The sequence below is a fragment of the Arabidopsis thaliana genome, chromosome 2, assembly GCF_000001735.4.
Source record: "Arabidopsis thaliana chromosome 2, partial sequence".
NCBI lineage: Eukaryota > Viridiplantae > Streptophyta > Magnoliopsida > Brassicales > Brassicaceae > Arabidopsis > Arabidopsis thaliana.
Window position 1 is genome coordinate 7,342,586 of NC_003071.7, and position 26,443 is coordinate 7,369,028.

The window sequence follows — 26,443 nt, forward strand, 5'->3', positions numbered from 1 at the left end:
AGTAAAAGGAGTAGAGGCAAATGGAATGCTCAAACAGTTAATAGCCCATATAAAAAGTCAAAAGTCAAAAACATTCTTATGAAATCTAAAACATGTTCGCATAATACAAATACTGAAAGTGAAAGGTGTCAAAGTTTCCGTCACACACATTACCGAGACTTACAAATACAAGAAGCGGGTAATCTAGCATAAACATAAATTTGACTCAATATTGGATTTGTCACCGCAGATGTATCTTCATTTATGCTTTAATAACGATACTAAAAACTTTGTCTCGGCACCTTTAAACGACCTTACTCTCGGGGAATTTGGCCTCGTAAGCCTCTGTAGTCTGTTAAAACAAAGGACAAATCAAGCAAGATTGTTAGTAATATAATTGAAATCGAAAACAAATCGAAGAAACTGAGACAACACAAGTCATGTTATTTTTTTTGGATACCATGTAAGTCGCAGTAATCATCTTTCCAGCAAACCATCTTCCATGGAGAGCACGTTGTGCACCTATGGCTGCTTGCGCATTCTCAAATCTCAGGTAGACAAAACCAACGCTGTTCCTGTTTTAGCAACAGAGATTCAAAGTCGTCAGTCAGAGACCAGTCTAGTCTACTCTTTTCGAGATGAGAAAGTTACAAGACCCTGAAGCTCACTCACTTGTCAACAAAGATATGATTCAGTTTTCCGAATTTGGAGCATTCTTCTTTAACATCTTCTTTTATATCCTCATCAAAATCATCTTCAGTCTGCCAAACAGATACAAGTGTATAGAAGAAATAGCTTGAGGTACGAATTGTTAAGCCAAAAGAAACTATTTAGCAGACCACTAACCTCTGTGGATGGATCAAACATGTTTTTAAGCAGCAGACATTCGCTGGGGACACCAATTGGGTCGAAACCAGCTGGTATAACACCGGGAATAATGCCGGACCCTGCGAGTCCAGCAACAGCAGGAAAAGACCCTTGTACAAGAGCAGGAGCTGCCAACGAAGAGATTGTTGAAACTCCACCGTTGAAAGATGCAGCTGTAGTAAGGCCAGTGCTGCAGAGAAGGTTGGAAGATTTAGTGGAACATAAATGAACGAAAACAAACTGCAAAAACAGAAATTAGTAACAGGAAATAAGGAAACCTCGATGCAGTTCCACTGCGATCGAGCTTTTGCATGAGAAGCGCCCGCGATTGTGCATTCAGAGACTGCAGAATAAGCAACCAGGTAAGGCTAAGAGAACAAATGCATTTAATGATTATGACAGTGTTGTTGGAAACTGGAAAGATAACTCCATGTTCTCCTACTACACCATGGATCTTACACATAGTAAAATTGTCTATTAACACCCTTTTCTTAAAGTTGGTTTATCTTCTGTTCATATTTTATCTATACCAAATCCTACATCATGCAGTAACTATATACATCATGTAAAACAGGTTACTTGAGTTCTCCCTATAGATCCATGAAATATATCCACTTTTGGAAGTTATGCTAGGGAGATGAAGACAAGTACTAACCAGGCCACCTCCATCATCATCATCCAAATCACCGGTGGTTTGCGTCTGTCCAGCTTCTGGGACTTCAGTTTGATCAGTTACAGCTGACACCTAATGAAAAGTAAAACTACATCATCAACAGATATAATGTGGTGTTACATGCATATTTAGAAGCCACTGAGACAGATTTAAGATAGTTGACTGCTCAAAGTATCAGCCAAAATAATTCACTGCTCATAGAATTTGCCTTCATACAAAGTAATAATGTAACATCACTAAGCACAAAGAACATAAATGTCTGTTCGGGAATTATATCATAATTTCACCACAGAGAGAAAGAATCCGTCTAGAAAGTACTTAACACAGCTTAAGCTCTCTACTACCTTCTATACTACCGATATCAGTTGAAAATTATAAAAAAATAAGTTCGACCCCTACCTTGATTGCACGACCTGCAATTTCCAACTGCCCATTTAGATTCAGTGCGTTTCTAGCATCCTCCAGCCGGGCAAACTTGAAGGTTTTGAAAAAGAAAAGAATTCTGTTAATCAAAAGAATACAGTAGCAAGAACAAGACAAAAAATTAAAACTGACACCGCACTACCTACCTGAACAAAACCAAATCCTTTGCAGAGACCAGTTTCATCACGAGGTACTTGCACCAGCTCCACACTCCCAAATGATTCAAATACCTAGGAATGCCAAAAGAAAGCATAATATGTCACCTGAACGCGAACTATGATCCGAAAATGAGCAATTGCAAAACAGATCTATGATTAATAAGTATATGATTTGTAGTATACAGGAAAAACTCTGCTCTTACGATTTTCTGACATTTATTCAAATAAAACTTCCTCTTTATAAAACATAAAGCAGCTGCCAGGAAAAGAAATTGTTTACCTTTCGCAAATCATCTTCTGACATGTTAATGTGGAGGTTACCAACATAAAGACGCCTAGCTCCCCCGGAGTAGGGGCCCAACATCCCCCCTGCTCCAGCAGCAGCAGTTGTTGACTGAACAAGATTCTTCTCAGCTTCAGAAGGTTTTACCATAACAGGCTGACCAAGAAGAGGTTGTCCAGATAGAGCAATAGCCATAGGGACAGACATTGTATCATAAAACTCCACATACCTGCAAGCAAGAACAGCTCAGAATCCAGAAAACAGTACTCAAACAAGATACTACATAGAATTTGTACAATTTATCTGCTCAGAAACTATTTAAAGCTTATTACTGTACCGACAGTTTAAAATTCTTAAGCATAAAGAAGAACTTGCTCTAGCCACATAAGTCTTAGAGAAAGTCTTAGAGAGTCAAACTGTTTGAAACTCACCCTATTCCTCTGGAACGCCTGGAAATTCGATCCATTATTATCCGTACATCTCGCACCTAAAACAATATTTAGGAGGCAATGTGTTAAAAATATTCAATTGAACCAGCCAGCCCAACATTTATATGGCAACATGAAACCGGCAGAGGAATGGACAAACCTTTCCAGCTCTGGAAAAGAACTCATATACATCCCTTTCAGTTGCCCTCAAAGCAATCTGTTGTACACAAAAAAATAAATCAATTACTGATCAAGTTATAATGTTTCAAGGGAACCATAGCTATAAAAACAGGCATACCTGATATGCAAAAACTGTTCTCTGATCTCTTTCAGGATCAGCCTCAGGCTCTACCTTATCCTCCTTCTTATCTTTATGGCGTCTGCATAATAACAAATAAGTAAGCTTGTTTAATTTGATACTAGAAACTTTCTCATCCATATTTTACAAGATGTCGCAACATCTTTCGAATAGGCCAGAGACAACATATCAGTGGCCATCTTCTGGTATAAGCAATATGTTAATAATATAACAATTCAAAACAGATAAACTTTCTCCAATAGGCGTACACACATGAAGCACGAGAAGTCCCTGCAGGGAACTATGCAAAGTCAACAAGGGATGAACAATAAACTAATAATTAAAACTTTAGATCTTTTTTCATTTAAAATTTAGCACGGGACCAACCTGAAGGCTAACCAAAAACATGTTACCTTCTATTACAATGATAATCTTAAACGGAACGTGCCCCATCAAGTTGTACAGAAGGCAATACCAATGGACCTAATAGCATTAGTATGAACCTGTTAACACTTATAGCTTACATCAAAGTTTTTGTAGGATAACCCAAAAAGCATAAGAGACGGGAAGCACTAGGAGCCCGCATCCTCAATTTCAGTCACAACATCCCAATAATATTCTGAATTTACCATGAAGAACTCTATGCGAAAAAGATAGAATGGCAAAGCAGCTACTAAACACACTACATAAATTTAAGACACAGCTTCTAAAGTGTGAACTAGCAGGCAATACATAGATTATGAAGTCGATCACCAACTCGGATGTATACCTCTCAGGAAGTATGTACCAATCATAACAAAAAGGTATATTGATCAAATGTAGTAGACATTTTTGAGAACAAGTTTCAAATAAATACAAGAGAGAGAGAAGGAGCACCTGCGATCTCTATCCCGGTCCTTGGTCTCTCTTTCCTTAGGTTCTATTTCCAAGCTCTTTTCTCTTTCCTGACTCCGATGTCGCTCTGATCGACTTCTACTTCTTCGTGACCGATCTTTTTCATGGTCACGCCCTTTACTGTCTCGATCCTTATCTCTGTCCCTCTCTCTATCTTTCCCATTTCTTTCTTCTTTATCTACATCCTTTTCACGATCTCTATCTCTGTGCTCCCTGCTACTTCTATGCCTATCCCTCTCTCTGTCCCTAGAACGTGAACGGTGATGCGATCTCGACCGCTTAGAACGCCGACCATCCTCATCTTCATCCCTCTCCTTCTTCTTGTCACCCCTATGCCTTGAGCTCCTACTCCTCTCTTTCCCTTCAGATTTGACTTTCTCATCACCACCACCATTACCAACTTCATTCTCCAGGTGAGGATTTTCAACTGTCTTCTCTAAGTACTCATACTCATCAAAGTCCATTCTATAACTTCAATACCTAGAATCTAGAAAAGAAAGGTAGATTAGTAGAATAACAAGCACAACCTCAACATCAGTCACTCCCAATGGAAACATTATTCATACGGCAACTGTCTAATTCGGTTCCACAGTCAAATTCCTCCGATACGGCGAATTTCAGATTGAAATTGAAAAGGCGAATTGGCAACTCGGTACTTACCTCTCTGGCAACGAAACTTGAAGAAGCGAAAAGGAACGGCGAGGAGAGAGAGACTCGAAGCTGCTCTCAATCTGGAATCTCCCGCTCGGTATCTCTAGGGCAAGAATAAAGCTCTGTGAAGGAGACGAAGAAGCTTGTGAGGTGGTCGCTAACTCTCTGTAGGTTTACTTACCCACTTGCCCAGATTCAGCCTAAAACCCTCTTTCGGGTCCAAAGGCCCAATCCAAGTTTTTATTTTATTTTTTATATTATAATATGTTACTGTGTTTTACTATATAATATTTTCTCTACTTCCTATTGTTTTACTATATAATCAAAGTTTTCATCGTTCAATCTGGAGATGTCAAAATCAAATTTAATAAATGTGCTAAATATTTTAAATTAAATATCGAACTATATAATTCCATAAAATAACACAATTTTTAGTTTATAAATAAATTTATATATTAAAATCTCAAATATTTAAATGATTTATATATTATACAAATAACGTTATATTTATGTCATTTATAAGTTTAAATTTAGGTTTCAACTTAAATCATATATATGAAAGTTGCCCAACTTTTTCCATATGAGTGACACATCATCACACAATAAAATGACATGTGTCATTCTACATTAATTAATTAAAAAATTAGTAAAACTAATTGAGAAAAAATCAAAAGTCTATTGTTGTGTTAAATTCTCCATTAATCTCACTTTTAAATAAATTTTCTAAAAATATTAATAAATAAAAAATCATAATAATGTATCAAGTACTACTTTTATTCTATTCTACTTATTATTTTTTATTTTTATCGATAGTCATTGATCCATAATGCCTAAAAAGTTACTTGTGTTGTAGTTTAAATGTTTACTACCTAACCTCATATTAATTTAGTAATTTTAGTTGGATATTTTTTTATTATTACGTTTTGTGAATTTGATTTATCATATGACATTCATTCTGTATATTTCTGTGGGTTCTGATAACTTTGTAACATTGATATACAATTTTTGACGTAATAGTCATCCAAGACATTAGACATACCAAAAAAAAAAAACATGAGAGTCTGTCTATATATACGACTATATGGTAGAGATGAGAATTAAAGTGTTGAATTAAATTACTAGCATATTATGATGTGATTGTGTACTAGATGACGAGAGAATATATAGAATAAAAAATTGTTTGTTACAATAAGTTAGACAAATTTCTAAACACATAAGTAATATAACTACATACATTGTATCAGTATATCATATATTGTTGTTGTATGTGATCATGATAGTGAAATATTAGAATAATAAATATATAAATATTCATATTGTACTAGATTTGATAGTTCGAGTTATAGATGAATCTAATCATAAAAAATAATAATTATATTAAATAGATGAATTTATCAAAATGAACATAAAAATCAACAAAAAACTATAGTCATATTTTTCAACAATTTTAAAACTATAGTTCTTATAAATATTTGAAAGAATTTATTGGTGTTGAAACGCATATACTTTAAAATAACATCATGCATTAACATAAACAAAATGTCGAGGTGAAAGAAGAAAATGTCTTATGGGAATCCAAGGGGAAGCCCCAAGAGGAGTTCTCACAGTACAAGGATTACAACTACTGGAAGGATCTGTTTGATCCAAAAACTCCTGAAAAAACAACACGACAATATATTAAAAGACCACTTAGCTCGCTCTTGGGAAGAGCAGTTTGGTCATGGTCAGATCTGGCCTCATGTGGCAGGGACGAACCAATGGGTTTTGTAGGTAGCAAAACAAGCGGAGTTGTTTTTGGTAATCCTAATGATATCGGAGATCGATTAATGGCACCAGATACATAGAAAAACAAGTTTTCAGAGACGTAGGCTTAATCATTTGGATTTTGAGGTCCCGCCATCATCGTCTTCTTGAGGGAGATAGATCAATCATGATCCTAGATCGTCCTAGTCTGAATTCTACTCTTGGCAAGCTCCACTTTCTACGCTGCTGCATAATAAAAGAATATAAGGCTCCTCATCAACCTCAATCTTGAGTTACCTAGGTGGAGATCTTTCAGGTTAAGAACAGTGAGGCAGATGATTTTTTTCCTCAAGGGTCTCAGTGGTGGTTTACCGGTCTCGCCACCCAGTGCCGCTACTGGTTTCAGAGGTAGCCCATTCCATTCGTCTTCTGACTTCTTTCTCTACTTCGTTTTCTTTGACACTGCTTTATTACTATCTTGGCTCTTTCTTTGAACACTGCTTTATTATTATATTGGTTTGTAATCGACCTTTTTCTTTAAACACTTCATTGTTGCTTTATTATTATATTGTTTTGTAATCGATCTGATCATGACATTTAAGTTCCAAGACTTTTAGGGTATTTTGGATAATAACTTTTTTTTTTTTAAAAGTCTAATTACTAAAACTGAACTTCAAAACCAAAAACACCCCACAAACTTGCCAAATGGATTTGTTAATGATGAAGATAGAAACGAACTCCCGAACATAGATAAACAATACTCAAACTAGTATCAAACATCTAAAAGAGCGACAGTAGGATTTGAAATCATAGCGGGAGATAAATTTAATCAATATTTTCTCCATTTCTTTTTACTTATTTTATTCAGTTAAATAAATTATATTAAGCTAGTATTTGATTTTAGATTCAATATGGATTTTGGGTGCAAACTCGCCTTTTTTCCAACTGACTTTGTGGTAATGTAGCATGTACCAACCTACATTTAGTACATAGGATATTTCATTTTAATATAAATCACTCAATGTCTTTTATTCAACACACTCTCCAAAAACTATAAATTAGTAAAAACGGTGACCATAAAAATACATGTATGCATTTGTTAAACCGGCAAAAACGGTGACCATAAAAAACCTTCAATTTTTGATATTCAGTTCAATTTTTGTTCAAAATGAATTTTTTGATTGGTTTATTTATACGATCGAATTTTGGGAAATATCACGATACCTCATAAATATTATGTAGAATATGACAAAGTGATATTCAAAGTCACTTTAGAAGAAAAATTTTGGTAAGAAAATGAGGTGAAATTGCATGATTATTAAATAGTATTATACATTTATGTAGAGAAGTGAACGCAAAATCAATAGTTATATTAAAAAAGTATTGGATATAAAGCATGAAGTAACAAATCAATGCAACTATTTTGATCTTGGTTAAATGAATTCTACAATTTAGATTGATTTGTCTTTGAATGATAGAGAGATAATGAAATGTAATAAATTTAACAAAGTTAAAAATTATGACAACATTAGATCAGATGAACTATAATATAAAAAGTAAGTAAAAATATTAGAAAATAGTATATGGAAGAGAATACTACAATAATCAATAAAACAAAATATTTAAAGAAAAGTACAAGAGAGATTGATAGTCGAATTGAAGATCTATTCAATCTATATCTACATTTTGGCACCCATTTTAACAAATAAATCCTGAATTTGGATTTATTTACAACTCAATGCCATTAGCATTAAATCTTTTCTCCAAAATAATTAATTTTACTTTAAATTCTTGATTTAAATTGTCAACCACATTATCAATCAAATTTAATCCAAACAAACTTCAAATCAATCCCTTAAAATTAGCATAAACATATTTGTTAACAATATTTTAAAACAAAGTTTTTTGTTAAAACAAATATTATTCTTACTAAACGTTTTTTGTTTAAATAAATAAATCATGTATTTGAACTTATTTACAAGGTCATGACACTAACATTAATTATTTAGGAATTAAAGATTTAAATCTTTTAAATCCTTGCTTTTAGAGTTATTATATCATTATCTAAAAGGCTCAAAATATAAAAAATTTAAATATTATTATTTATATATTTAAACTTTATAAAACATTATTAATATTTAAACTTATAAAAGGTTTAATATATCATACTTTTTAACATCATTATATAATATATGGAGTTTAAAAAAATCTCAATTCTTCCGTCATATTTTGTGACTCAAAATTTTAAAAATGAACATGTATTAACCAATTGGCGAAAAATGTGTGAGTTTAACGTCCCACATCGACTAAAATATTTAGACAATGATTCATAAACATATCATAAATAAGATTAACATGAGGAAAAAAAAAAGATTAACATTAATAAAATAATGGTATTTTTACGGGACGGGTTTGGCGGGACGGGTTTGACAGGATGTTACTTAATAACTATTGTAAACTATAAAATAAAAATAATTTATAGATAGATACAGCTTGCAAAATTTTATATATACTAACTTTAAAATATAAATTGTCCCCGCGGTGTACCGCGGGTTAAAATCTAGTTATTTTCTTATATGTATTAATAATTTAACACATATTAATTTTTATTTGCGCTTACAAGAATTTTTAATTTCATCACAACAATTTCTTTTAAATTAGTAAAGTTAAATGATTTTATTTTTTATTTTATTTTTATTTTTGATAAAGGAAGATCAAAGCTATTTTTTACTTTTCGTGATTAATCACAATGATTTTCTTTGATTCATTATGATTGGGGCTATCAATTTGAAAGCGAGAGTTAATTAGTGATTTGGAATTGAGATAAAGATATTTGAAGCTAGAGAGCAAAAATGCATGTATCGATTCAGAGTGATATTGATGAAGCCCTATATAATTGAGAGATGACCTATATTATTATTTGGAAACTACATAGTAGAAAGTAATCTTGCCTTTGTAAATAATTACATTAGAAAAAAAATTAAGAGTAAATTAATTCACCTCATACTTGGTAATTATGAACACCAGGATAGTAGCACCCTTTGTGATGTATAAACGTTTTGCACTGAGCATCTTTTTTGGCTCGGGAAGTTGGTCTTTGTTTTCTCAGTTCGTGGCACATGCTTCGTTGGCTTATGCCTCTTTCCCAGCAACTCCATTTTCTCTTTGTGGACGACGAAATCCGAGGCCCGATATAAGGCGTCCTGAATTTCAAGGGTTTGGATAAGTTATAAACAAGCCAAATACTAATTTTGCAATCTAATTAATTTAAATAAATTATTAAAAATGAAAATACATTTTTCTTAAAGAATGATTGATCAAAATAAACATATGAATTTTATTTTATAAATTATGTTTACAAGCCAATGCTTTCATAAATCTAGATTCGTGATCCAAGCAATTCTATTTCTTAAAACATAAACTATACAATAAAAATTATTTTTTGATAAGACAACTCAAGTTTTCATATTGAGTACATTTATAGACGACTTTATGTTTTTTCTCCTATTTTTTTTTGTTGGACTTAACATCATATTAATTTTTTTCTATTTTTTTATTTCCTCCTATTAGAGTTTTGAAGGCTGTTCTATAAGTCTGTAGAGTGTCATCGAGTTTGGTGGACCAGTATATTCTTGAAGTTCCAACCATTCTATTCAAGATAGTTTTTATCTGTTTGTTGCTGACTTCACCTTGACCACTAGTCTAGAGATGGTAGGCTGTCGCAACCTTATGCTGCACTCCATACTTCTTTAGCAAGTTCTCAAACATCTTGTTCATGAAGTGAGATCCTCCATAACCACTCTTGGTATACCGAAGATGGGGAATATGATACTCTTGAATAGTTTCAAAACTACCTTAGAATCATTGGTTGGACTTGCAACTATTTCAATCCACTTGGAGACATAGGCTACGACGACCAAGATATACTTATTTCCCTAAGAAGATGGGTTAAAAGTTCCATGAAGTCAATCCCCCAGACATCAAACATCTCAAACTCGAGTATAGGATTCTTTGGCATCTCATTTTTTCTGGTGATATTTCTTATCCTTCGGCTATAAACTTATGAACATTCTTGAACATGGTTGGCCATTAGAGCCCAACTTGCAGTATCTTCTGAACAGTTTTGAAGGTTGCAAAATGTCCTTCATAAGCAGAGCCATGTCAATGTTCTAGGACTCCTTGGACTTTTTCTTCAACTATGCATCTTCTGAATAAACCATATACGCCTTTCTTGTATATAGAAGGCTCATCCCATAAATAATGGTTAATATCCCTAAATAATTTCTTTTTCTGATAAACATCAAGGCTTTAAACAAATCAAATACTAATTTATGCAATATAATTAATTTTTAAAAGTTATAAACAAAAATATATTATTAATTTTTTAAAAATGACCGATCCAAATGAACATATGAATTTTAGTATATAAATTGTGTTTACAAGCCAATGCTTTGATAATTCTAGATTCGTAATCCAAGAAATTCTATTTCTTAAAACATAAACTCTACAAAAAAACATATTTTTTTTATGGGACAACTCAGGTTTTCATATTAACTACATTTATAGACTAAATTTTATTTTTCTCCTATATTCTTTGGACAACATTAATTAATATTTTCTCTATTTTTTCAAGCTAATGGTTGACAAAAAAAAAGAATATTTAGGAGACAAATGAAATTTACAAAAACAAGAAGAAGTTACTATTTTGCAAACTCTCTCTTTTAATTAACAGCTTTAAAAGAAAATAGATAAACTCATAAAAAGCCCATAAGAGAAAACTTGAACAGAACAAAAAACCCAACAAAACCCAACTTAGTAGCGTCTCTCCATTCTCTTCTTCTTCGTCGTCGTCCCTGTCTTTTCCAAACTTTTTTGCTGTGCGTTTTTTTTTGTCCAAAGAATCATATTCTTTTGCCCTCTCACACGAGTCATATTTACCTTTTTGCCACAACAATCATGGCGGCGACGGCGGTGGTCTGGCAACCCCGAGACGATGGTCTCGCTGAGATCTGTTCTCTTCTCGAACAACAGATTTCTCCTTCCTCCGTCGTTGACAAGTCTCAGATTTGGAAGCAGCTTCAACACTTCTCTCAGTTTCCTGATTTCAACAACTATCTCGTCTTCATCCTCGTTCGCGCTGAGGTTTTGGAACTTTTCTCTACTCTCTCTTCGCTTCCTGAGATTTTTTTTCTTCTCCGTATTGACTCAATCTATTTGTCGAATGAGTTCGGATCGTTGAATTTTCGTTTGCTTATCGGATTCTCTTTGTTGCTTAGCTTTAGTTGAATCTACGTTTCCTTTGAATTGCTTAAGATTCTCAGACTTTAGAACATTGCTTCTCTCGTTATGAGTTTCTCTGTTCTGTACCTTAATGGATGGATATATCTCCTTTTGATCATATTTGTCTATGTCAATAGTTGATGTTTCTGTTGTATGAGCTTTTTGATTCAATTGACTTGAAGTTTACTTGTATCCAAATAACATAAATGTTGTGTAGAATTTGTGGATTGTGTCTTCTTCACTTGATAACTCATATTTATTTGCATTGGCAAGAACTAGCCTTGAGTTTTTATGTTGCTGTTGCTGTTTGATTAGGTTTTATGCATTTATATCTTAATTCACTCAACATTCGTCTATGTCTCCTTCTGAATAATTCTTCTTTGTCAATAGTATGACCTTTGTGATTCAATTGACTTGAAGTTTACTTGCATCCAAATAACAAAAAGTGTTGTGTGATTTTTAGTGGATAGTGTCTTTCTATCTTGAGAACTCATATTTATTTCAATTTAGTTGGATCTACATAGTCTATTTGCAGATCCTAGGCAAGAACAACCTGGAGTTTTTCATATTGCTGTTGTTTGATTAGGTTTTATGCATTTATGTCTGTTTGTTAAATTGCTGATGTGTGCTTGTACAATGATCAGGGAAAGTCTGTTGAGGTTCGTCAAGCTGCTGGATTGCTTTTGAAAAATAATTTGAGGGGTGCTTATCCATCCATGACTCAAGAAAACCAAAAATATATCAAGTCAGAGTTACTGCCTTGTCTGGGAGCAGCGGACAGGAATATACGGACTACAGTTGGAACTATCATCAGTGTTATTGTTAATATTGAGGGAGTTTCTGGATGGCATGAGCTTTTGCCAGCTCTTGTTACTTGTTTAGACAGTAATGACCTTAATCACATGGATGGTGCTATGGATGCATTGTCAAAGGTATGTAGCAGCTATGTGTTCTCTTTTCTGTTTCTTGCTCTTTTCGTTGAACCTTTGATTTATGAACCATAAGCTTGTGTAATCCAAAGTTGTGATTGTTGGTTTTGATGATATATTTGGAGTTTTTTTCAAAGTTTTTCTAATATCTACATGTCGTATTCTTATCAATCAGATTTGTGAGGATATTCCGCATGTCTTGGATACAGAAGTGCCTGGCTTAGCAGAACGCCCTATCAACATTTTCCTGCCTAGGCTATTACAGGTAAACATCTCTTATTCCTACACAGATTTTGGAACTCGGTTGTAGCACTTGTTTAGGTTCTAGTTTGATTTCTTTCGTCCTGTTGGATTGGTTGCGTTAAGATTGATTACCTCTCTTTTTTTGAGCAGTTTTTTCAGTCACCCCATGCTTCACTGAGGAAGCTTGCCCTGGGTTCTGTGAACCAGTATATCATTATAATGCCTGCTGTAAGTATTGCGAAGACTACTTGTAAGCTTCGTTTTTGTTTTATATGTTATTAAGGACCGTAAATGGTAACAATCTGAGTTTGGCAGGCTTTGTACAATTCATTGGATAAGTACCTTCAGGGGTTGTTTGTCCTAGCCAATGATCCTGTACCAGAAGTCAGAAAATTGGTATGCCTCTTATTTAAGCTTCTGTCAATTGTTTCTTATTTTTGTCAGTACAGGAGAGAGTGATTTCGTGTTGAAGAATTTTTTCTTTAGATGACATATGATTCAATCAGATTCCTATCTCATATCGGATGTTCTTATGCTTCTGTAATAATGTCTTTTCTTCTTTTGTTAAAAGGTCTGCGCAGCATTTGTGCATCTCACGGAAGTACTCCCCTCATCTATAGAGGTATTTTTCTTTGTGGTTTTAGTATACACATTGTTTCAAATCTATTCCAAAGTTTCCCTTTTTTTTTGAGGTACTTCATATGTGTAGTTTGAGCATTTCTTCTACCTTGCATCTCTGATTTGTCTTCTTCCCTTATTTTCTATTTCAGCCGCATCTCAGGAATGTCATGGAATACATGTTACAAGTTAATAGAGACCCTGACGAAGAAGTGTCGCTCGAAGCATGTGAATTTTGGTAAAATGCTATTCTCTTTATTTTCTCTATAGATGACTTTTTTATACCTGTTTTTTCTCTTATGTTTTATCCTTGTCCTCATTTGATAACATAAAAGTTATATTGTTGTTTGGCAGGTCTGCATACTGTGATGCTCAGCTACCTCCAGAGAACTTGAAAGAGTTTCTGCCACGCCTAATTCCAGTATAGTGATACTTTTCCTTTTCTTCAGTATATTCATGGGCACTTAATAATTTACATAATTCCAGTTTGTAATGTTACATAAAATATATCTGTTTTAGGTGTTGCTCGAAAACATGGCTTATGCAGATGACGACGAGTCACTTTTGGATGCAGAGGTTTGTTTTTCTGTTGATATTATATTTTTTTGTCAACTTTCTCGATATAATTGTCATTTATATATATATATGAAAACTGTTCACTTTTGCAGGAAGATGAGTCTCAACCAGACAGAGATCAGGTGCAGTTGTTTGTTCTTGTGTCTTTGATTTTTCTTATAGTTTCTTCCCCTTCAATTTTCATTCATTTTGGTTCCCTTACAGGATTTAAAACCTCGTTTTCACACATCAAGACTTCATGGATCAGAAGATTTTGATGATGATGTACGTGATTTACTTTTTGTGTCATTTGAAACCTGTACAGAAATGCATGTGTTATATGATACATATATATTAATTCTATAGATCCCTCTTTAATGACTGCCTCTGGGTACAGGATGATGACTCGTTTAATGTGTGGAATTTAAGAAAGTGTAGTGCAGCAGCTATTGACGTTCTCTCTAATGTTTTTGGAGATGAAATCCTTCCAGCACTCATGCCCCTAATTCAGGTAAATGTTATTCATCTTGGTCTTTTTGAAATGAACACAATTAGCTAAACCCTGTTCTTCTAAGCTGCAGAAAAATTTATCAGCTTCTGGTGATGAGGCCTGGAAACAAAGGGAAGCTGCTGTTTTGGCTCTCGGCGCTATTGCTGAAGGCTGCATGAATGGTCTTTACCCTCACTTGTCTGAGGCAAGTTTGGTTTTGATCCACATCATCTCATATATATGATTTTTCTTTGCTCAGTTGATATACATTAACATGCTAACGCCTTATTTCTGCAGATCGTGGCATTTCTTCTTCCTCTTTTAGATGATAAATTCCCGCTCATACGGAGCATATCTTGCTGGACGCTTTCTCGATTTGGCAAGTATCTTATCCAGGTATGACTTGAACAGGATATATCACACTTTAACTGCTTCAAACGATTTTTAGATGATTCACTGTTTTTATTTTCTAGGAAAGTGGCAATCCGAAGGGTTATGAACAATTTGAGAAAGTTCTTATGGGTCTTCTCCGCAGACTCTTGGATACGAACAAGCGGGTTCAGGAGGCTGCCTGTTCAGCTTTTGCAACTGTTGAAGAGGTACCTGTTGGCTTTGCAATGTGGTTTTTGGTGGCATTTGTCAATGTTGGTTGACCATGTAAATCTTCTATGAACGTGTAGGATGCTGCTGAAGAGTTAGTGCCACACCTGGGTGTAATACTGCAGCATCTGATGTGCGCTTTTGGAAAGTATCAGGTCATTATATTCCCTTAAAGTTAACTGCTTTGCCAGACTAAATCTCAGTGGTGGCTAATATCTACCAACCATTGTTTCTATATGTCTACCTAACATACAATTTTCATATACCAGAGACGGAATTTAAGAATTGTTTATGATGCTATTGGAACACTGGCAGATTCAGTTAGAGAAGAGTTGAACAAGGTATAACAATTGGGTTTGTACAAGGTTAATCTGATCTTGTAAATTTAGCTCCTTGACTAGTGTTTTTCAAATCCATATACTGGTGGTAGTATAAGTTTTTTTCTTTGCCTACTTAAGTTTCCTCTCTCATGCAGCCTGCTTATCTTGAGATTCTGATGCCTCCACTGGTTGCAAAGTGGCAACAACTTTCAAATTCAGATAAAGATCTATTTCCATTGCTAGAGTGCTTTACATCCATTTCTCAGGTATGGGCTACTTGTCAAGGTCTTAAGAATATCTATAAGGTCTTGATACAGTTGAACGAATGAAACTATCCTTAATGATCCTACTCTGTGAAATTATAGTGTTGGTAGTTTAAAGATCTCTGAAAAAGTATCCTGGGGGTGGTTGGTCAGCTAAATATCCAAAACTTCCTGCATTGGATCAAAGATTAGTTTTGGAAGCCTGAAAGGGCTATTAATACTAGGATATAACAGTTATGAATGTCGGACTAGTTCATCTTGACCTAAAATTAGACTGGTTGCAGCATGAAATCTCTATGTCTAACAAATTGTGTTTTCATGTTTCAGGCTTTAGGTGTAGGATTCGCTCCATTTGCTCAGCCTGTTTTCCAGAGATGCATGGATATCATCCAATTGCAGCAGCTGGCTAAGGTTCCATTCAGAATTCTGCAATTTCATCTCATTTAAGATTTAGAGTGACTTTTCCAGTTTTCCTTCGTCGCAGGCTTGCATGTACATAACTATTGCATGCTTTTGTTTTCCGTTTGATCAAAGTTCGTTTCTGTTGTTTGTAGGTTAATCCTGCTTCTGCTGGGGCTCAGTATGACAGAGAATTTATTGTTTGTTCTCTTGATTTGCTTTCTGGACTTGCTGAAGGGCTTGGCAGTGGGATAGAGTCTCTGGTACTTCCTTTTTTTGATGTCTTGCACTTACTATTTATTACTCATAAGTTCACCAACTGAATAAATTTTATAATTGCTCTGGCCATTGTTGTTCGTATAACATGATTGAGTTGATGGTTATGTGTCTAATTTATGGAGGATAACACAATTGAGTTGATTTCCTAAACCAGATATATTCTTATTTTATCGCTCTATGCAGGTTCAACAAAGTAACCTAAGGGATCTGCTTCTCAATTGTTGCATTGATGAAGCTGCTGATGTCAGACAAAGTGCTTTTGCCTTGATGGGTGATCTAGCAAGAGTACGCTTCATATTCTTTTATACTTATTTTCCTTTAACATAAAGAAACAGCAAGGGAAGTGACAACTCGTAGTTCTGTGAGATTATATGTTACAATTTCGACTCCCTTTTGCCAGTTATAGTAGTGAAGTAATGTTTTTGGCTACTACCGACAGGTTTTCCCAGTCTATCTACAACCCCGCCTGCTTGATTTCCTTGAAATTGCAAGCCAGCAACTGGTTCGTATCCAAGTTTTGTTGATACTATACCAATTTGCTTCTTCTATGGCACTGATCATATATATGCTTTGTACAGAGTGCAAACCTTAATAGAGAAAACCTTTCTGTCGCAAATAATGCTTGTTGGGCCATTGGAGAATTAGCGGTCAAGGTAATACCAAAATACTATTTCTTCTGTTGTAGCTTGAAGTTCCTGGTTAAAAGCAGACTCGTGACTGGTAGGAACTCAATGTTTCAGGTTCGTCAAGAAGTCTCACCAATTGTGGCCAAAGTTGTCTCTTCCCTAGGCCTGATTCTTCAACATGGAGAGGTGATTTCAGCAGCCTATAAAATTGATCTCTTGGCCACGTCTAAGTCTATCAAATAACTGCGGTATTTGACAGAGTATGCCTAATTTTATTCTCTTGTGAAGCAGGGTGTCAATAAGGCACTAGTTGAGAACAGTGCAATAACCCTTGGGAGACTAGCATGGATTCGTCCAGACCTCGTTGCACCACACATGGACCACTTTATGAAGCCATGGTGCATGGCATTGTCAATGTTAGTGAACCTCTTTGTTAAATTTGGAGTCTTTTCCCAACCTCTGCTCCAGAGAACAATTTCTTATCATACTTTCTTTTCAGGGTACGTGATGACATTGAGAAAGAAGATGCGTTTAGAGGATTATGTGCAGTGGTAATTCTCTCTACTCTTTGCTTTGTGCTCGAAACATGAAAAAGTTTGATATTTATAAGTGTTCTCCACAAATTCAGGTTAAAGTGAATCCATCAGGAGGTGTCAGCTCACTTGTTTTCATATGCCAAGCCATTGCGAGTTGGCATGTAAGTGAACAGAAACCAAACTGTGCTAAATTCAATATTGTTACCGAGCTTTGGAACAATTGATTGATACACAAATAACAACCTTTTTTTTAATCACAGGAAATAAGAAGCGAGGATGTCCAGACCGAAGTCTCCCAAGTACTGAACGGTTATAAACATGTAAGCTATGCTGGATTTAAGTTCAGTGTTTAACCATCTTAAGCGCTTACTTGCATACATTAGAAGTAATCTGAGATCAAATGATTAATGTCTTTTAATTCATCTTTTGGGTTCAGATGCTGGGAAACTCATGGGCGGAATGTTTATCTGCTTTGGATCCTCCTGTAAAGGAAAGGCTTGCGAGATATCAAGTGTAACATTGATCATACACCTGCTAGTATCAGAGAGATCTGCTCTAGCTTTTTCATTGCAAACAACAAATAGAGTCACGGAGTTTGAGCAAAAGGCGCTTGAGACATCATTTTTTTTTGCAAGATTCAATGAAGGGCAAAAATTTCTCAAGAGAAGACATACAGTACAGAGTTTGTGTGTGTGTGTGGGGCTCTTCAGATTACATGGTTCCTGTCTTTACTATTTTCCCTATTTCTACATCGATTCTTCGTCCTCGTTTCTATTGCGGGCAACGTTGTATGGTGGTTTGAGCAGTTTTGGTAAAATTATTAAACCGAAAGAGCAAAGTCAAAATTTATTGTTCTTCAGCTCGTGTGAACTATTGGACCTGTGGATACCAATAAGAAAAATGTGATTGGGATTTTGTGTATTTTCTTCCAAGAGTAAGCTGCAAAATACAAAGTCGTGTATATTTTAAGTATTTTCATTGAACATAAACAACAATAGAAGTTATGCGAGATTATATGTTATAATTTTGACTCTCTTTTGCTAGAGATATTAGTGTGTGTAATAATGTTTTTCGCGACGCTGACAGGTATTCCCGATATATTTATAACCCCGCCTGTGTGAATTCCTCGAAATCGCAAGCTATCAATTGGTTGGTATCCAAATTACATTTAACCTTCTTATATTGTACGTATAATTGTATCTATGCTCTAAGCAGAGTGCAAACATTACTAAAGGAAACCTTGATGTCACAACTAATGCTTGTGAGGCCATAGGAGAATTAGCGGTAAAGGTAATACCAAATACTATTTATGCTAATTAGTGCTTGAATATTCTGGTTAGAGACGATCATGTGAGTGATAGGAACTCGATTGTTCAGGTTGGTCAAGAAGCCTCACCAACGTTGTCTCTTCCCTAGGCCATATTCTTCAAAATGGAGAGGTCACTCTAGCTAGCTGCTTATAAACTTAAGATTTTCTAGGCCATGTCTAAGTTTATCGACTTTTGTATCTGACGAGTATATCTAATTTTATTTTCTTGTGAAGCAGGGTGTCAATAACGCACTAGTTGAGAACAGTGCAATTACCCTCGGGAGACTAGCATTGATTCGACCAGACTTAGTTGCACCATACATGAAGCCATGGTCCATGGCATTGTCAATGTTAGTTAACCTCTGTGTTGGATTTGAGTGTCCACACTCTTACATTTTGCTCCATAGATCGATAGTTACAATACTTGCTTTTCAGGTTATATGATGTCAATAAGAACGAAGACGCATTTATTTGCTTTGTGATTCAAACATGTAAACCAAGTTTGACATTTATATATAAGTTGTCTGCACAAATTCAGTTTAAAGTGGATCCATTAGAAGTTTTTGACTCACTTTATTTCATATGTCAAGCCATTGCGAGTTCGCACGTAAGTAAACAGAAAACTAATTCTGACCCTCCTAGCTATATTTCAATTCAAACTCGATACTGAGATTTGGAAAAATTGGTTTACACAAGTGACACCTTTTTTTTTTTATGTCAGGAAATAAGAAGTGAGGAAATAAAAATTGGAAAAATTGGTTTACACAAGTGACAATTTATTTCACTTTTTTTTACACAAGTGATCCAACATATTTTCTGTCCAGTGTTTAACCATCTTATTGCTCATATACATTAGAAGTGATTATATGTCAAATGATTAATGTCTTTGATTTAATCTGTCTTCAAATGATGGGAGGAAACTTCTGAGAGCAATGTCTCTCTTTATGTGAAGGAAAGGCTTGCGAGATATTAAGTGTAACAATGATTTTACACCGGTTAGTCTCAAATCAGAGAGATGTGATCTAGCTTATTCTCATTGCAAACAATAACTAGATTGACAGAGTACTTTGAGCAAAAGGTGTTTTAGAGGTATTTACATTTTTGAATCCAAAATGTGATTGTTTGGATTTGGATCCATGGTTTATACACAAACCAAATTGGATTAATGAGAAAGAACTCTATTAATCAAGTTGCAGTTTTATTATAAATAATAGATTTCTTTTATCAACAATAAGATTTAATTGTTTTAGTACTGACATACAGATCGTTTCGTAAAAGGTCAAATTAAGTTTTTGATAGAAGAGAATTTTTTGTCTTAAAAGACTTATAAATCTGAATCCAAGCCAAAACAAGTAAATCAGAAAAAAAAAAATTAAATAAATTTGAAAAACTTCTATAGTAAAGTTCCGTTAACAAAATAAAAATAACATATATCGATCTATATGTACTATCGTCAAAATCCTAAGGATGTCATTAAATTGATACTTTACATTTTTGGTTTGTTAAAAAACGATGCATATTTTTTTTCTGGAACATACGAGAAAGCGATGTTTGTTTTAAAATAATTTTGGATGAATCAATTGAGAAGGATCAATTAATATATTCATATCAGTATCACCCCTGAGTTTTCTTAAAATAATGAAAGTTGAAAATTCTATGTAGAATTTAAGGAGTTAAAACAAACATGGAATTTAAGGAGTCAAAACAAACAAATCTCTTGAACTCGTTAATTGCTTAAACACCATGTTGTGTAGCGTGTCTTGTGCCGGCGAGACTCGAGGCTGTGGTTTTTTCTCCAACGTCATCATGTCTTTTGACAATGACCAATCTTCCATTTCCCGGATTGTCCATGGTCGTGTCTCCGATCTACCATCTTCTCGCATATGACATTGCGTCTTACAACCCTTTTGCTCCTTTTATTGTTTTTAATCTTGTTGTATCAAACATTGAGAATAGTATTCTCCCAAACCTTGTACTACATTTGAGTTATTGAATGGAAAAACAAGCTTTTGCCCAAAGAAAAAAAAGACAAACATGGATAAAAGAGAAGCATGAGAAAGAGAGACGCTAGCTTTACACTTTTCACAATTTTAGGATTTTGAATAAACATAAAAGATTTTGAAAATTTAGGGTTCTATAAACAAACATCACAATGTTTTATGTAAGAAAAATGTTGTTTTCTAACAAACCAAAACAATAACATCATAAAATAGAATATCGTTTAAACAATATATGTTTAGGCAAAATTATAGAAAAACTATTTTCTTATCTTGATACATTTTTTATTGATAATTTAACTAAAGGGTTTAAAATGGATTAACCGACATTTGGGAAGTTGTTTTATTAAACTAACTTACTTAAGGGTTTAAAATTTAGTTGGAGGCTTAAAATTAGATAAGTCAATAGTTGAAGGTTTTTTCATGAAAGTCTTTTTATTTTGAGAAAATACTATCATACCCATTAAAATTAATCTATTAATAAACATACCATTTTAATTTTTTTTTTTTGGAAAATATAAATCTTAACAAACTAAACCCTATTTACATTTTATTTTTCTTTCTCTTTAAATTAGTCGCCGCCTCCTCTCTCCCTCGGGATTCTCGCTCTGATTCGCCTGTCACTGTCAGCCGTATCTTTCTCTCTCTTTCATCCTTTTTCTCCTTTCTTTCACCCCCTTTCTCTCCTTTCGTATCAACTGTGGGTAAATATATTTTCCTTTTTCGTTCATTTTCCTCTCAATTTGTAAAATCTTATACAAGTTTGTTTATGTAATAGTGTTTACTCAAATATTTCATGTTATTTTGGTGTTAGCTTTACATTTTTTCAATTTATTAATGCTTAAAGATTGTTTAATTTAACATTAGTAGACCAAAATTGGTTAACTGGCCTTATTTTGTCTATTTCAGTTGATCTCCAGAATTTCATGGCATATAAGGCATATGTCTTAAAAAAGCTCAATGAAGAAGTATCTCTTACATCATGTAAATTTTGGTAAATGATTTTTTTCTGTTGTTCTGTTTTTTTTTTAATCAAATTATTTTCTAGCTTGTAAAATTGCTTAACTATACTATTGTTTGCCAGGCCTGCATATTGTGATGCTCAGCTGGAACCAAAGGACTTAAAGGAGTTATTGCCACGCCTGATTCCAGTAAAATGATACTTCTCTTTTTCTTCTACTATTTTTTGGGCACATTCTAGTAGTTTGACATTTTAATAAAATTTGGTTTGGATTTATTAGATGTTGCTCTCAGATATGGCTTATGAAGATGACGATGAGACACTTTTGAATGAAGAGGTTTATTTTCCTTTGGTATTACATGTTTTGTCATCTTTTTTCAAATTATATAACGTACGAAAGAATTTCATTTATGCAGGAGGTTGAATCTCAACCAGACATCGATCAGGTGTAGTTGTTTGTTCTTGTGACTTCAATTATTCTTACAAATTACTTTTATTCACATTAACTTTTTTTTAATATTCTTATATGATTTGAAATCTCGTTTTCCATTAATAGGGTCATTTGATATATGCACACAAGTTGTATATGATAGTCTGAGTTATACAATATAAATATATTAAGTATATACATCATTTCTTAATGACTATCTCTAGGCACAAAATGATAAGGAGTGGAATTTAAGAGCATGCAGTGCAAAATTTATTGGTATTCTCGCTAATGTATTTGGAGATGAAATTCTTCTAACACTCATGCCTCTTATTGAGGTAAATATTATTTCTCTCGGTCTATGGAACTTAAAACAATTAGCTAAGAACATGTTCTTCCAAGCTGCAGGCAAAACTATCAAAATTCGATGATGAGACTTGGAAAGAGAGGGAAGCTGCAGTGTTTGCTTTTGGAGCCATTGCTGAAGGATGCAATAGTTTTTTTTACCCTCATTTGGCTGAGGAAAGTTTGTTTATGATCTTTTGTCTATTCATTATTCTTTCTACGTGAATTAACTTCATCAATATGCTAGTGCCTTGTTGCAGATTGTAGCAATCCTTCGTCGTCTTTTAGATGATCAATCTCCTCTCGTACGAAGGATAACGTGTTGGACACTTTATCAATTTGGCACATATGTTTTTGAGGTATGATTTGAACATGATATTTTTTTTTATTCAACTTATTAAAACAATCTTTAGATGATTCGATACTTTACTTTTTTTATAGGAAAGTAATTTGGAGAATAGTAAACTCTTTACAAAAGTTCTTCATGGTTTTCGTTTCAAACTTTTGGATTCGAACATCTGGGTCCAGGAAGCTGCATGTTTGGCTTTGACAACTTTTGAAGAGGTAACTATTGTCTTTGCATTGTTGTATATTATGTCATGTGTAAAGAACTTTTATAGTGTTTTTTCCACACAATTGTTTTTATATATATAGTGTTTAGCAATAGCTTATTTATTACCATCATACCTGAAAAACTTGAGAGAAACTGAAAGAACCTCTACTCTTGAAGAAGAATTTGAAAGAACAAAGATGCTTGAAAGATTCTTGGTAAAATTTAGAGAACTTCGGTTTAGGAACACTTATGATTAAAAATGGAAAGGAAGAAACTATTTATAAGATCCAAAAGCGTGTAGCAATAACTAACCAACCGTGTCTTATTCTTTAGAATAGTCTACCATAGTATATGTATATATAGGTACAAAATATACTCTATCATAATATATACGTCGAACCATTTACTGTAATATCTAGATTTTTATTTTGTAATTGTTAATTTTACGTAAATATTTAAATATTTGTCACATATCATTAGTATGCCTTGAAAAAGAATAGAAATTGGACCTATTTAGTCTAATAAGATAATTCCATCATGAAGCCAAAGTTAAGTTTCACTTACCCCAATCAAGTTTTATTTTAATAATATAGATGATTGTTGACATAAAGTGATTTTTTTGTGAACATGTAGGATGCTGGTGACAAATTAGTACCACACCTGGAAAAAATATTACAACAGCTAATGCGCGCTTTTGGAAAGTATCAGGTCGTTAAATCTTCTTGTAGTTGACTACATTGACATATTAAACAATTTTTATTTGTGACTACCTAACACACACACTATTTTTATATATTCAGAAGAGGAACTTAAAAGTTCTTCTTGATGCTATTAGAGCACTAGCAGATTCAGTTGGAATCAATCTGAACAAGGTATAATGATTAGGTTTGTGAAAGGTTAATTTGTTTCTTGTGAATTTAAATTTATATATAGTTCTTAAAATATTTTCTACCTACTTAAAACTCACCCGTTATGCAGCGTGCTTATATTAAGATTTTGATTCCCCCACTGGTTTCAACGTTGGAACAAATTTCCAATTCAGATAAAGATGTAATTCCATTGCTGAAGTGCTTCACATCCATTTCTAAGGTATGTTACTACTTTTCAAGCTCCTTAAGATTTTTCATATATTACACGAATGTAATTAGTTTAAATAATCCTAGTAAGTGAAGGTACTGAGATTTTGGTACTCTGGAAGTCCGATATTGCTACTAATATTGGGAGATATGTGAATATTAGACAAGTTTATCTTAACAAAATATTAAAATGTTTGCAACATGAACTATCAATTTACAACTAGTTTTGTTTCCATGTTTCAGGCTTTAGAAGTAGGATTCGCTCCATTTTCTTGGTATGTTTTCGAGAGGTGCATGGATATCCTTCAACTACAACAGCTAGCTAAGGTTCAATTCAGAATTCATTTCATTAGAAACAAATCTTCATTTTATTAGGGCTTATACATAACTATTTCACGTTTCTGTTTTTCGTTTGATCATAGCTTGCTTGTGTTGTTTTAGGTTGATCATGATTTTGCCGGGGTTCAATACGACCAAAATATCGTCGTTTGTTCTCTTGAATTTTTTTCTGGACTTTCTAAAGGGCTTGTCAGTGGGATAGAGTCTCTGGTACTCCCTTTCTTGATGTCTTGTTCACATGATTTTCTACTCATAAGTTCTTATCACTCAGTGAATAATTCAATATATCAAAGTTGTTTGTATAATACGACCGAGTCAATTGTCACAACTGGATGGATACTCACATCATCGCTCTTATGCAGGTTTCACAAAGTAATCTAAGGGATATGCTTCTTAAGTGTTTCATGGATGAAACTCCAGATGTTAGAGAAAGTGCTTTTGCCCTTATTTGTCATCTTACAAAAGTAAGTTGTATATTCTTTTATCTGCCAAAATCTTTACCTTTAACATAATTGTTAAATAGCATGGAAAGTGAGAGCTACTCGTTATATGTAAGGTAATATTTTTTGGCTACACTAACAGGTACTCCCGGATTATCTAGAACCCCGCCTGCTTGAGTTCCTCGAAATCGCCAGCCAACAACTGGTTGGTATATCCAAATTATAATGCTACTATACATTTTTTTTTCTATTGTGTTTGATTGTATCTCTGCTTTGTACAGAGTGCAAATTTTAGCGGAGAAAACCTTTCTGCTGCGAATAATGCTTGTAAAGCAATAGGAGAATTAGCGGTCAAGGTAAAACCAAAATGATATTTCTCTATTTATTGTTGAAGTTTCTGGTAAAGAACAAACTCGTGAATGATATGAACTCAATGTTTCAGTATCCTCAAGAAGTCTCACCAATTGTGACCAATGTTGTCTATTCATTAGGCATGATTATTCAACTCGGAGAGGTGACTCTAACAGCCTTATAAGTTAAAGATTTTACTTGCCATGTCTAATTATGCCTCATTTTTTTGTTTGTGTGAATAAGACACTAGAGTTGAAGAGTTTAACTACACTAGTTGAATACAATGCAATTGAACTAGCTATGAACAGTGCAATTACCGTTGGGATACTAGCACGGATTCGTCCAGACCTCAGTGCACGATCCATTGAGAACTTCATGAAGCCTTGGTGCATGAGATTGGCAACGTTAGTGAACCTTTTTGTTGGATTTGGATTCTTTACATACTCTTCCAACCTCTGCTCTATAAAACAATTTCTTATCGTACTTTCTTTTCAGGTTAGATGATGACAGTACAAAAGAAAATGCATTTCAAGGGTTATGTGAAATGGTATTTCTCTCTTTACTTTTTGCTTTGTTAATATATAACATTGAATAACGTTTGATATTTTTCAAGTTTCTTCATAAATTAGGTTAAGGTGAATCCATCAAGATATGTCAGCTCCGTTGCTTTCATATGCTTAGCGATCGCAAGCTGGAAAGTAAGTGAACAAAAAAGAAAATCCTAACTCTATTAGACTTTTTTACTGAGCTTTGAACAATTGGTTGATACATAAATAATGAATTTTTATCATAGGATATGGAAAACAAGGTCATCCAAAGCGAATTCTCCAAAGTGCTGATAGGCTATAAAAACGTAAGATTTATTGAGTTTAAGTTCAGTTTTAACCATCCATCCAACGCGCTTGTTTGTGTACAATAGAAATGGTTAATGTCTTTTACTTTATCTTTTTGGGTTCAGATGCTTGGAAAAAACTCATGGGAAGAATGTCTCTCTGTTTTGGATCCTCTTGCTAAGGAAAGGCTTGCTGCGAGGTATCAAGTGTGACATTGATAGTAAATCGATTAGTCTCAAATGAGAGAGATCTCATTGCAAACAATATTCAGTGTTTT

At 33.9% G+C, this 26,443-nt stretch overlaps 4 protein-coding genes across 10 annotated transcripts; 3 read left to right on the forward strand and 1 right to left on the reverse strand.

The window, feature by feature from the left end:
• Nucleotides 1-21: 21 nt before the first annotated feature.
• AT2G16940 (Splicing factor, CC1-like protein) lies at nucleotides 22-4,879 on the reverse strand. Of its 5 annotated transcripts, NM_001202609.1 has the most exons (17): nucleotides 4,664-4,823; nucleotides 3,986-4,490; nucleotides 3,842-3,878; nucleotides 3,523-3,592; nucleotides 3,361-3,400; nucleotides 3,110-3,191; nucleotides 2,972-3,028; nucleotides 2,815-2,870; nucleotides 2,381-2,612; nucleotides 2,089-2,172; nucleotides 1,919-1,993; nucleotides 1,502-1,591; nucleotides 1,125-1,189; nucleotides 826-1,036; nucleotides 652-740; nucleotides 440-554; nucleotides 22-331 (listed from the first exon to the last, which is right to left on the reverse strand). In NM_001202609.1, the coding sequence occupies exons 2-17, from the start codon at nucleotides 4,465-4,467 to the stop codon at nucleotides 284-286; spliced, it is 1,833 nt and encodes a 610-aa protein (NP_001189538.1). In that variant the 5' UTR covers nucleotides 4,468-4,490; nucleotides 4,664-4,823; the 3' UTR covers nucleotides 22-283. The 5 variants fall into 5 exon arrangements, with proteins under 5 accessions (NP_001189538.1, NP_001189537.1, NP_565399.1 ...); NM_001202608.1 differs by lacking the exon at nucleotides 3,842-3,878 and having other exon boundaries at nucleotides 2,945-3,028; nucleotides 3,383-3,410; nucleotides 3,554-3,612; NM_127247.3 differs by lacking the exons at nucleotides 3,361-3,400; nucleotides 3,523-3,592; nucleotides 3,842-3,878 and having other exon boundaries at nucleotides 4,664-4,879.
• Nucleotides 4,880-11,187: 6,308 nt separating this feature from the next.
• On the forward strand, nucleotides 11,188-18,671 carry TRN1 (transportin 1). 2 transcript variants are annotated; one of them, NM_001036282.2, is made up of 29 exons: nucleotides 11,188-11,539; nucleotides 12,322-12,609; nucleotides 12,782-12,871; nucleotides 13,000-13,077; nucleotides 13,165-13,245; nucleotides 13,421-13,471; nucleotides 13,620-13,705; nucleotides 13,822-13,888; nucleotides 13,987-14,043; nucleotides 14,136-14,165; nucleotides 14,248-14,307; nucleotides 14,420-14,533; nucleotides 14,604-14,717; nucleotides 14,810-14,908; nucleotides 14,986-15,111; nucleotides 15,193-15,267; nucleotides 15,382-15,453; nucleotides 15,588-15,698; nucleotides 16,023-16,106; nucleotides 16,250-16,357; nucleotides 16,557-16,658; nucleotides 16,813-16,875; nucleotides 16,952-17,026; nucleotides 17,114-17,185; nucleotides 17,291-17,415; nucleotides 17,499-17,550; nucleotides 17,628-17,696; nucleotides 17,796-17,855; nucleotides 17,972-18,671. In NM_001036282.2, exons 1-29 carry the CDS (start codon nucleotides 11,354-11,356, stop codon nucleotides 18,050-18,052), a joined length of 2,676 nt encoding a protein of 891 aa, NP_001031359.1. In that variant the 5' UTR covers nucleotides 11,188-11,353; the 3' UTR covers nucleotides 18,053-18,671. The 2 variants fall into 2 exon arrangements, with proteins under 2 accessions (NP_001031359.1, NP_179287.3); NM_127248.4 differs by having other exon boundaries at nucleotides 11,262-11,539; nucleotides 13,000-13,081; nucleotides 13,157-13,245; nucleotides 17,972-18,617.
• A 79-nt stretch (nucleotides 18,672-18,750) lies between these two features.
• On the forward strand, nucleotides 18,751-19,572 carry AT2G16953 (transportin; the record flags this gene model as incomplete). The annotated part of the gene is made up of 3 exons (NM_001335506.1): nucleotides 18,751-18,825; nucleotides 19,082-19,194; nucleotides 19,566-19,572. Coding segments are annotated over 3 exons (195 nt in total), but the record flags the coding sequence as incomplete, so codon positions are not given.
• Nucleotides 19,573-22,097: 2,525 nt separating this feature from the next.
• AT2G16960 (ARM repeat superfamily protein) lies at nucleotides 22,098-26,378 on the forward strand (the record flags this gene model as incomplete). Of its 2 annotated transcripts, NM_001335507.1 has the most annotated exons (19): nucleotides 22,098-22,139; nucleotides 22,472-22,567; nucleotides 22,638-22,745; nucleotides 22,835-22,933; nucleotides 23,016-23,138; nucleotides 23,761-23,835; nucleotides 23,928-23,999; nucleotides 24,106-24,216; nucleotides 24,447-24,530; nucleotides 24,645-24,752; nucleotides 24,905-25,006; nucleotides 25,125-25,187; nucleotides 25,264-25,338; nucleotides 25,425-25,496; nucleotides 25,577-25,737; nucleotides 25,829-25,880; nucleotides 25,963-26,031; nucleotides 26,127-26,186; nucleotides 26,292-26,378. In NM_001335507.1, the coding sequence occupies 19 exons, from the start codon at nucleotides 22,098-22,100 to the stop codon at nucleotides 26,376-26,378; spliced, it is 1,659 nt and encodes a 552-aa protein (NP_001318234.1). The 2 variants fall into 2 exon arrangements, with proteins under 2 accessions (NP_001318234.1, NP_001077905.1); NM_001084436.1 differs by lacking the exons at nucleotides 24,447-24,530; nucleotides 24,645-24,752 and adding an exon at nucleotides 22,219-22,248 and having other exon boundaries at nucleotides 22,457-22,567; nucleotides 22,638-22,751.
• Between the last annotated feature and the right edge of the window lie 65 nt (nucleotides 26,379-26,443).